Here is a 10,865-nt window from a genome sequence, read left to right on the forward strand (position 1 = left end):
ACTTTAGTCATTTTTATTTTCTTCTTGTTTATTTTTCTTCGTTGTTTCATCGTTTCCTACTTAATTTCAGTAAGTAGATAATCAGGAAAAAAAGGATTTCAGAGACCAGATCAGTGACACTGGCTCCAGCCGGGCCCAACACACTATGGAATAAAAAGCCAGGTTCATCTAGGGCGGGGCATTTCAGGCTTCTTGCTGCCTGGCTGCAAACGGCAGTGGTGGCGGATGCCCACATCCCAGGCGGCTGTGAGGATTAAATCAGCTAGTGTGACGCCAGGGATGCCCTGGCACAAGGCAGCGCTGTGGCCGCTCTGACCTCTGCTCGGAGCCCCCCCAGCGCAGCCTGGCACCCCTCCATTCGGGACAGTAGGATTCACTCCGGAAATTCCCTGCCCAGCTGGGTGCCCAGGCTGCTGGGCCCCAGGCCACCTCCGGAGCATCGAGGGTCCCCACCGCACACCACCGTCCAGCCACCTAGCCGAGGTGGGCGGTATGGACCCTTCTGCAAACTGGACAGAACAACCTTACTCTGAAGAGAAATTCTAGATCCGTTTAGGGACCACGTGGATGAGGGGACACAGGTGTCGCTCACCACCACACTACGCCCTGTCCACGCCTGACCCTAGTGTCATTGGAGCATCCAGGCCCTGAATCCCGTCTGCAAAGAGAAGATCTTGCGAGTCGTTTGGCAGGAGACCAACTGAGGAGGTGGCTTTGTAACCTGAGCAGTGCGTCCGCCAACAACTAGAGCGAGGCCGTCAAGTTCCTTACACCTGTCACTCCGCCAGCTGCCCCTGCAAACTGCCAGGGATGAAAGGACACTGTGCCCAGGGAGCGCCACACAGCCCCTCCCGGGCAGCACACACACTCTACTCAGACGAGTTGTTCTCAGCGTCTGCACCTGCAGAAAGAACACAGCCATCAGTGGCTTGAAACTTGGCTTCGAGAACCCTGAGGGCCCGAGCAGCTGAGAACAAAGTTTGGTTTCATCAGAAGCAGGGCCCTGGGAGGAAGATGTCCCCTGATGCAGAGGAGGGGACAACATGGGGGAGAGGGGCCTGGAAAACACAGAGCTGCTCCCTGGACTGCCGCCCTGCAGCTCTGCCGAAAATAAAAGCAAGAGACACGCCCTTTTCACTTCTGAACCGAGTCAGAGAATTCCAGGCAGCAGGCAGAGGCCTTCCGCGCACCGGACATCCAGCAGGCTCCGGAGCACGGCGGGCCCGCACCCGCCGGGCTGCAGGGTGAGCCTTGTAGGTGCGGGGTGACGGCGGTGATTATTTATCCCTGTCATTAGCCATCTGTCTGGAGCTTGGCAAGTACCAGCTTGCACTGCCATAGACACTGTCTGACAAACTTAAAGGTTCATGAATGCTTCTCTTTTCCAGCAGACAGTAAAGCATCATTTTAAAAAAGCTGCCATCCCCTTTTCTGTTCCTTTCCTCTCTTCCTCTTCCAAAAAAAACAAAAAACAAAAACAAAAACAAAAACGGGGGGTAGGGGAGAAAGAAAAAAAAAGCCAACGACAAAAGACCCCGTGTAAACAGAAATGACCCCTCAGTGGAGTTCTTACCCCTGAAAGTCTCGACATCTTCCCAAAGCCAAGGAAAGGAGTAAATAAAGGGGTGGGGGAGGGGTGGCAGGGTGGCTGTTGGTCGGGAGGGGTGCAGAGCAAAATCTGCAAAACAAAAATGCAGTCATTAAAAATGAATAAAGGGTGTGGACATCAGCCCCCACTCCCTCCTGCTCAGGGGGATCTGAGCCAGACATTCTGTGTCCTCATTAAGTGGTGTCTGGCAGGCTGCCGGGGCTTTAGTGGGCTCTGGGAATGCCAATATATTAACCAGAGGGCTTTCTGCAAGCCCTGTAGAGTTTTTATTCCAGAAAAGTCAACCATTTGGCACAGAGCAGCCTTATTTTTGTCCGGGAAAGCTCTCCGCTGCCAATCAAGGGAGAAATTATAGCTATGTTCTTCGTAATTTCCAAGACTGTCTGGAAAACAAGCTTGGTGGAAAGAAAAGTCCTTACAAAAACAGCTTAAAAGGCCAAAGTACCATTTTTAGTCGAAATTCAAAGAAAAGCAATCCATACTCAAATCACAGAGACAGGAGACAACACAAACCTTATTTTCAAGTCCTCCTATAATAGAGGAAAAAACAGTATTAACTGGAGATGTGAACCTGGTATTTCTACAGCAATTAATACTGCAGGTGCTTGCCTGTGTCCTCTAGTTGCCTGAAAATCAAGCAAATAATGCCACCAAAAAAATCTGCCTAAGACGTGGCAGGTCCTGTGGCCTAAATCCTCAAATGGAGGCAGAAGCTATACGTTGCTATTTTAAAACTCAAGCTCCACCTTCCATGCACATGCATTGTATAGGTCACGGTGTCACTCCAGACTAACACATCCCATGGAGGCAGAAACGCAGTTTGACGTCAGAAAATACTGGCTTCCAAGAGAGTGTCCTGAGCCCTAAAACAGGAGGGAGAGGAAGCTGGAGAAAGGCTGCTTGAACCTCCACCGCGATTCTGCACTGTCCACATTTAATAGCCGTACGTCTCTATAAAGTATATTAAACACGTCTAAAAATGCTCCAGGTAAACATGGAGTGAACGTTTCATTTCTTTCTTCTGTGCTAATTCTCACCCAAAGGACAGACACTTCACGGAGCCGCTGTAAGCCGAGATTCATAAGAAAGATGGGAAGACACTTGGCAAGTCACCAGGAAGATCTGACCCGGCACGGCTGCCAGCGTCCCTGCCCCGAGCCCTGAGGGCTTGGGTTTTGCGTGATGACACAAAGCCGTCACCTCCTGCCCGGATCCCAGGGTGACAGCACAGGGACCTGGAGGAGCTTAGGGGTCCCCGCTGGACCACAAGCCAGGAACCAGGCACAGGGCGCCGAGTCATCCTCACCTCCCTCCACCCCGTGTTGGGCGGGGAGGTGCCCCTCCCGCAGCCCAGAGGAAAAGCAGACAGCGTCCTCTGGGCTGCGGGCTGCTCGGCCAGGCTGCTAAGTGACTGAGACTACACACAGTCCCACACTGTAAACACCTCTGCAGGCGGGCAGGCCCTGCTCTCAGTGCCAGGCAAAAGAACTATTCCTTAGAATGCTGTCAGCAGTTGGGGGGAAATAAATATTTGTCTCTGGATGTATATACCCTGGCGGGTGGGGGGTGGGAGACTCTGAATCTCAAACGATAGGCCAACAAATTGGCACAGAATCCCTTGGTAAGCAGCTGGCACTGGCTGGGTTCCTCTGCAGGACTGTGGTCATGCAAACTGAGCCCCAGAGAGGATTCACGAGACAGTCTGGAAACCCTGCGGGGAAAGTCTTCTCCATCGTAAATATAAACCTCCACAAACTAGAACCACAGCAAGGACTCTTCCAGGGGAAGCAGCAGAATGTTAGGAAATTAGGGGGGTCTTTTGAAACAAGAGAGGAAGGCAGCTTCCGGTCCACTGCAGCAAACCCCTTCCTGGCACCCATAGTCTCGGCCCTAATTCCTAACACTGTGTTCAACGCCAGTAGCAAAGTGAAGCTCTTAAAAGAGCTGAGCTTTCAACAATCATGAGGAATTTACCCCCATGTCTTAAAAAGCTCTTCTTTGCAAGGGCCATCGAATGGCACTCAAGGGTTGATGGGAAACCGAAGATCATAATTCAATACATGTACAAGGATAATATTTAGATCAACTCCCCTGGTCCTGGAATGACTCAAACTGGACATAACGACCCTACACTGAAGGTAACTCCAAGAGAACTGTGCAGAGCACGAGGGCGGATGTGCGCACGACAGTACTGGCAGTATCAATCCGGAAAAATGAATAACACAGATGCAAATGCAGGCAGGACTGCACGCAGTGGCAGCTTCCCATTGCAGGCTGCTGTCTAACACTCCAGGGGAGGGGCCTTTTAAAGGGAATCTTCCCAGTCGAGCCCCAAGAAGCACCAGCCTCCAGCCAGCCACGGGACCACACATTTCCAGGAGCCAGGGCTGCTCACCACGCCACCCACCTCCGCTGCAAAAAGCCTACTAACGGCAATTCTGGAATCAGCCCTGTACAGATAACCTCACCTCATCCCGCCACGCGTAGCACACAGTAGGCCATCGACAATATTTATCACAATCATCACTGATACCTAGAAAGCATCACGGAACTGCACCCTGGGATCCAGGGATGCAAAGCTGCCGACATACTCAGAAGAGAAAGAACTAGATGGCGCACATAGTAAGAGAACAGAAGCAAATCAAAAAGTATCCAATTCCAGCTCATTAAAAGAGTCCCTGGGGAAAACAAAAACTCAAGCTGGTTTTTGTGTCCACTGGCACTCAGCAGTCACCCTTGCGCCCGGGTCCCTACTCGCCGTGAGTTTCTGGCTGTGCGGAGGGGCGCACCAACCCGGGAAGCGGCCCCCACCCACGCGGCTTCTCAGGTGCCACCCACACGCCACGGCCCCCGCGGTCCTCCAGAAACCTCCGTGTCATTGGAAGCCTCCTCCTTTAACAATTAAAAAAAAAAAAGGTTTAAAAGCAAGCCGATGCCCTCGGGGCCAGCACGGCGAGCTGCCCAGCCCAGAGCCCAGGTGCTCTGGCGCGCACTTACAGGGCGCGCCCGGCCCCGGGGCGGCCGGCTGGGGTCCCAGGAAGCGTCCTCCGCGCTGCGCCCCGCAGCCCGCACAACAAAAGCAGGGTGGCTCGGCTGGGTGCTCGTCGCTTCCTGTTTATTCCGCCGCGAGGGTCACAGACGCTCAGCACACGCCCGCTTCCTGCGGGCTCAGGGCGCAGCCTGAGCGCCGGCAGCGCCAGGACCAGACACTTGCCAGCCCCTGCGGGTCAGCGCGCGGGGTGCCCGGGGACGCGGAGTCCAGGACGCTCCCGCCCCCGCAAACTCCGGCAGGTCCCGCACAACCTGCCCGCGGAACCCGTCCCCGCCTGCAGCGGCGCCCAACCGCGCGGGGCCCCGGGAAACCGACAGCGCGGTGGGGGCCGCGCGCCCGCCCGCGCCCGGGACGCCGCCGGGACTCGCGGGTGGGCGGCCCGCCGACGGCGCCGGCTCGCGGACGTCCCGTTCCGGCGTCCTGTCCTCCCGCCCGCCCCGCCCCCGCCCGCGCGGCGCGGAACTTGGGCCAGACGCCTCGATGCCCGCAGCACCCGGGTTGGCACTCACCTGCGGCGGCGGCGGCGGCGGCGGCCCCGGAGCGCAGGCAGCGGGCGATGCGGGGGCGGCGGGGGCGCGCGGGCCTCCTTCAGCGCCGGGCTCCCCGCCCCTCCCACTCTCCCCGGGCGCGCAGCCGGTCTGGCGGCGGCGGCGGCGGCGGCGGCGGCGGCGGCGGCGGCTCCTCCCCGGCTCGCAGGGGATCCCCGGCCCGGCCCGCCGGCCGGCAGCGCCGAGCGAGAAAGCGGGGACTGGGCCGCGGGTGCCGCCTCCGCCTCCGCGCCGTCTGTCTCCCGCGGGCCCGCTCGTCGCTGCCGCGTCTGCCTCGCAGTCCGCCGGCCTCTGCGCCCTCCCCATCCCCCTCCGAGTGGGACCGGCGCGCGGCCGGGCGGGGCGGGGGCGGGGTGGGCCGGCCGGACCCCGAGCGGGCCGCGGGCACCGGGCTGGGCGAGCGGGCGCCCAGGCCGCGGGACCCCCGCCTGCGCACGCGGCGCGGCTCGGGCCTCGCGGGGCGCGCGCCTACCGCCGGCCGGCCGGGGAACTCCACGCAGGCGCCGCAGGGCCGTAGGGGTTGGCGCGGAGGGGCCGCCCGGGCTGCGTGCACCTGGGCAAGCCGGCCTTCGGGAACCGGTCCGACACGCACAGTAGGGCTGCAGGGCCCTCAGTGGGCCGGGCCGAGTGAATCCTCCCGACCCCACCTGGTGAGACCCTTGGGACCCCTGCACTTTATAAGGGAAATGGCTCCCGACCGGAAGGTCAGCTGGATTCTCCCCACTGCGACCCCTTCTCCTTGGAGGACGCACTAAGGCCTTGAGGACTTGAAGTCAGTCCCCCGAATGCAGACAATACACGCGTCGTCCTCCAGAGGTACTAGCGTTCACATCAGCCGACCTGACCGTCTTTGAGAACCTTTGAGAACCGCGTGGTTCCTGCCACAGCGCGTGGGTACTTTAACCCAGTTTACTACAACCACCAAAATCAGACAGCCCCCCTCTGCCAAAATTAACCCCCCTGCAGACATCTCAAAACACACCGCCCTGGGGGTTCAGGCGGGGTCTAACAGGGGTGCAGCCAATGAAAAGGGTAACAGTTTTCAACATCTCCTGCCAAAAGTTGACCGGCTCATACTTCCATAATATCAGAGAAAAGAATGTTTTGAAATCTACAGTAATTTGTCAGTAACTTTTCAGTGCAGTGTTGCCTTAATTCAGCTTCCTTTAAAGAGTCCTCAGTCCTCCTCAACAAAGATAAATTTGATTAGTGCTCATAAGTGGCATAACATACTGACCACCACTTGTTGAAAGCCATGCGCCAGGCCCTATAGTAAGTACTTCACGTAGATTGCCTAATTCAGTCCTCACAGTAACTGTGGCAGCTATCGCTTCCCCATTTTGCAGATGACGAAGTTGAGGCTCTGAAAGATTCAGTCGCTTGTGCCCAGACCACAAAGAGATGGGTGTAAAATGCCTACACACGAGGGAGTTGAACTGCACTGCCACCTACCTACCGCAGCTCTGACATCCCTTCCGACCAGCTCGGCCCAGCAACGAGGGGCTGCAGACTCCCAGGCCCAGGCCAGCAGAGGAGCACTCAGACCAGCAGGACGATGCCACGATAAACCTCTTTCAGTGAGCAGTGAGCAGATACCTGCCTGGCACAGGGCGTCCAAATCTGACTAGCAAACACCTGGCAGTTTCTGTTTAACGTGCTGCTCTAACAGCAGCTCCCAGGCTGTGAGGTTGAAGCAGCTGTACACTTCCCTTGGCGAGGGAGAAAGAGAAGTGGTTTTTTCCTTCTAAATCTGAAACTGCCTGTGGACAGTGAAGAAAATTATTTTTTCCAAGAACACGAAACAGTGTGTTCTGTTTCATAATTTCCTTGTGTTACGATTCAACCCTCTTCCACTGAGACCTGAAATTTTAAATCTTAACCTCAGCTTTAACAGGTGTGATGAATCTTAGTTCATGTTGCATTCCCTTTTCTTGTTGTCTCCCCTCATCTTTAACTAGAACCTGCAGGTCTGTTTCTGGGAAACAGCTAGGGGAGGAAGCTATTCTGCCTTCTCCACTCTCTTCCTCGTGTTTGCTTTCCATTCCAGCCACACCCTCCCTCCGGCCCCCTCCACACTCCTCTCAGCAGAGGTGCAGGCACCTAGAGGTACGGCTGCTCTGTGTAAAATCCAGCACAATTGAACGCTGCTAGTAACCTCTTGCATTCAGGCTGAGGGCCAAGGTGAGGGCCCAGGAGAACGGGACTTTGTTTTGCCCAGAAGAGTGGAGCATGTGTGTCCCCAGCGCACAGAACTGTGCCAGACAGTCATGCAGGGTAAGACAGAGAGAGACTGGGGGGGTGAACGGAGCCTAGACTGCAACAGACAAGTAAATAACAGGTAAAATATCATTAAGTTGCGCGGAGATCAACTAAAAATGCTTTCAAGGCATGAGATGTGAGAAAATTTTTTTCTCAGTATTAATCACAGTTTACCTAGTGTCGATTCAATCTCAACCATGCTTAGTCCTTAGAAGAAGGTCAGTCATTTTAAAGAGACAAAAACAGAAGGGTAAACGTAAGCAAGTGTTGAAAAAGGGACTCTAAGGGCCCCAAACGACCACGAGAATGTGAATCAGAGAATATAACTGTTACTCGGGTCTCATTTTGGATGAGACTTAAGCAGAATGACCCACCCTGCTCTTTGCACCTGTTAATTTAAGTACGTGGAGGAGAGGAGCTTGCGTGAGGAGAGCTCCACCGGGAAGCAAGAGCCCCGGTCTGGATCAACGCACAGGGACAGAACACGGCTGAGCCCAGCTCAGGAGAGAGGCCTCTGGGGTATCACGGCTCACCACGTCACTGCGCACCGTCACACCGTCTCAGTGTCCAGTCTCCAGTAATCCGGAGATAACAACTCCTGCCTATCAGGATCTGTTGTGAGCTTGGCCATGTCCCCATCTACACGCAAATACCCGCTGCAGGATCCGCCTGCCCCCCCACTCCAGGACCCTCAAACCTCACGCCCCCTTCTATCGGTGTAGGTTTAAAACCACCAAAGACAGGAAGGAAAATATTTTGCAGGTAACTTCTTTTTTCAGCCTTGCTGCAATACTCCCCATGGGCAAAACAAAAAACAAAAACAGTATCTGCTCTCTCTCCTTGGAGGGGAGCACGTAGTGGAAAAGGAAAAATTGTAAATGGTTACCTGAAAGACTGTCCGTCCAGGCACATTTAGGGATGGTGTCTACACGTCAGTTACCCAGAGTGGTGGAATGATTCTTGAGTACTACCGTGATTTTCAAAAACCGTCTACAAGCACACAGCGCAGTGCAGTCCCTCTGTCTACTGAGGCCCCAGCTCCGTTCACAGCTCCTGCCTCTTCTGGTGCCCAGGTGCTGCCCCACTGCCCCCGCCTGCCGGGAACCTCGGCTACTCCCCGAGCCTGGGGCCAGCCCTCTGTGACGCAGCCGCTGCTCCAGCCCCGCCCTCCCCAGTGCTCAGGACAGTCAGCCCCCTACCAGGGCACAAATCGTGGGGGAGCTCTGCGCTCAGCACAGAAACGGCCCCACATGTCCTCAGTCAGCTTCCTTCCACCCCCATCAGCAGCACGTTCCTGTCCAGCCATTGCTTCAGCCTCCTGACACACCTGCAAGGAGAGCCCATGGATGATGCTTTTGGCTCCTGTACCTGACAGTGGGGGGGGGGGGGCGGGGCGGGCAGTGGCAGTGCAGCCGCTGGACCCCTCCTGCCCCCGGGGCCCTGGCTTTTCCTGGACAGCCTGGCTGGCGGAGGCCCAGGACCCCCATGCACACCTCCTGCTTACCTCTCCGGGGATCCGCCCCACCCAGGGTCCACCAGCAGCAGGGGCTCCCGCGTGCGTCCTGCTCCCCCAGTGACTGCCCAGGATCGACCGCGGCTGGCTGGGCCTCACACTGTCTGACTTTTGGTCTTTCCCCACTTTCCCTCCAGACTGCAGGGGTGATACCATTATTATGAAACAATTACCCGCCTTCCTGCCCCCGCCCTGACATCAGCACACGGCCCGTCCTCTCTGCAGCTGACCACCGTCCACACCGTCAGCAGGACTTGTCACAGAAGAGGGCTGCCCTCGCCCACTATTCTCCAACCCACTCCTTTCTTCACTCCTCTTGAATTTTTGCATAACTGACGACTTTGGATCTTTAGTCAGTTAGGGGTAGCTCAGACCTGGGCCCGAGGGGAGACCATCCACACCCGGAAGAATCAAAGGCCAGGCCGGAGCTGACCCTGTGGCCACCCCTCAGTGCTCTCTTCACGTGCAGACTTCACAGAAACAGCAACCCTCTTTGTGGCTTCAGGATGGACATTAAGTAACAAAGGGAAGCCAAACCTGTAGCCCATCTGAAGGTGTGCATGCTGGGGGGGCTAGTAAGCCCCTCCTCCCAAAGGCAGGGTGGGTTCGGGGGGGGGGGCGGAGGGGTGGGGCAGCCCTGCAGTTGAGACTGGCCTTGACCTCTCAGATCGGCCAGCCTCCCTTCAGAGGCCTTCCGGGGTGGCTGCCCTCTGTCCTCGCCATGGACACCAGACTGAAGCATTTCACAGCAGAGCGGAGGACCGGCCGCCGAGAGCCCCACAGCCCAGAGAGCCCCCAACCCCCAGCTCGGGGTCTCCACGAGGTTGCACAGGAGGAAAAAAATCAACCTGGAATTCTACTGGATGATTGGAAAGCCGATTAATGCAGGTCTTTCAAGAATCAAAAAAGTTAACTGTATTTCCTTTCTATCCGCTGTCTGCTCCCGTCTCCGCCTGTTCCTGTTGGGCTGTTGCATCTCCTCGTTAGCATCTAAAGCCCCTTTGCTGAAGTGCTGCACCTTTCTTCCCACTTGTCATGTCTTTTGACTTTGGCCATGCGTTTTCCACCCAGAAAAGTTTGATTTGCACATGGGTGAACTTCCCTCTTCCTTTCATGACTGCCAGTCCTCCCTTCACAGTTAGAAATGAACCGAAACTGTTTTCTGCATCTTCTTCTGGGACTTTCACAGTTTCACTTTTAAACAGGTTCTCAGGGAGGTGTCCTGGGATATGCCATCTCTTTCCCCACGTGCCTCATTCACCGCACACTGAATTTCCAGGGGTGTCTGGGTCTTTCGGATCCATTCTGCTCGGTGGTCTCTGCACAAGCTAGTGTCCCCCGCTACCTGCAGGGGCGACAGGGTCTGGAGGGGCGCCTGCAACTCGGCACCGCCTTGGGTGTTTCGGCGCCTGCATGGGCACTGGCAGGGCCTCCCGTCCAGGCTGCCGTATCCTCCAGTGAGATTTCACTTCTCCTCATGCAGACCTCTACACGGTTCTTCACGTGTTTCCTTGCAGGGGTTTACCTGTCCTCCCGTTGCTGTTCTCTCATATGGAAAGACTTGCTTGTGTACCAGCCATGTGTCCATCACGGTACTGAGGTCTCCTTTTGTAATTTTTAAAAGAAAATTCCCTTCGAATCCCAGACCTACAGTGAAGTCACTGTCTCCCACGTTACCTCCTCCCCCACCTGCACACGGCCCTGGGGCAGCCCTGAAGGAGAGGCTGCTTATGGAGCTCCCTCCCAGCGCTGGCTGAGCAGCAGCTAAGGAGCACGGTTCTGGGTAAGACCGAGCACCAGGCCACCCTCCCTGCATCCCAGATGTCACCACGGGAGAGCCCCCATCCCCTGCCACCCGCTGGTGCCTGACGCAGGGCAAGCCTC

General features: G+C 56.4%; 2 protein-coding genes across 8 annotated transcripts in view; one reads left to right on the forward strand and one right to left on the reverse strand.

The window, feature by feature from the left end:
- Positions 1 to 5,042, reverse strand: part of LDLRAD4 (low density lipoprotein receptor class A domain containing 4) — a 120,117-nt gene extending 115,075 nt beyond the window's left edge. For 5 of the 6 annotated variants that reach the window (XM_032467096.1, XM_032467097.1, XM_032467095.1 and 2 more), the window contains exon 1: positions 4,607 to 4,648. The gene's annotated coding sequence lies outside the window, so the exon portion shown is untranslated. Of the gene's footprint in view, positions 1 to 4,606 lie in introns of all 6 variants that reach the window. The other variant, XM_032467093.1, reaches the window with a different exon arrangement.
- Positions 1 to 7,216, forward strand: part of LOC116659482 (cuticle collagen 2-like) — a 31,284-nt gene extending 24,068 nt beyond the window's left edge. The window contains exons 2-3 of one of the 2 annotated variants that reach the window (XM_032467105.1): positions 5,171 to 5,859; positions 6,556 to 7,216. In XM_032467105.1, the coding sequence (XP_032322996.1) occupies positions 5,218 to 5,859; positions 6,556 to 6,576 (663 nt within the window). In that variant the 5' untranslated portion in view covers positions 5,171 to 5,217 and the 3' untranslated portion in view covers positions 6,577 to 7,216. Of the gene's footprint in view, positions 1 to 5,170; positions 6,100 to 6,555 lie in introns of those variants that run through there. The other variant, XM_032467104.1, reaches the window with a different exon arrangement.
- Positions 7,217 to 10,865: the final 3,649 nt, after the last annotated feature.

Source organism: Camelus ferus, chromosome 24 (assembly GCF_009834535.1).
Source record: "Camelus ferus isolate YT-003-E chromosome 24, BCGSAC_Cfer_1.0, whole genome shotgun sequence".
NCBI lineage: Eukaryota > Metazoa > Chordata > Mammalia > Artiodactyla > Camelidae > Camelus > Camelus ferus.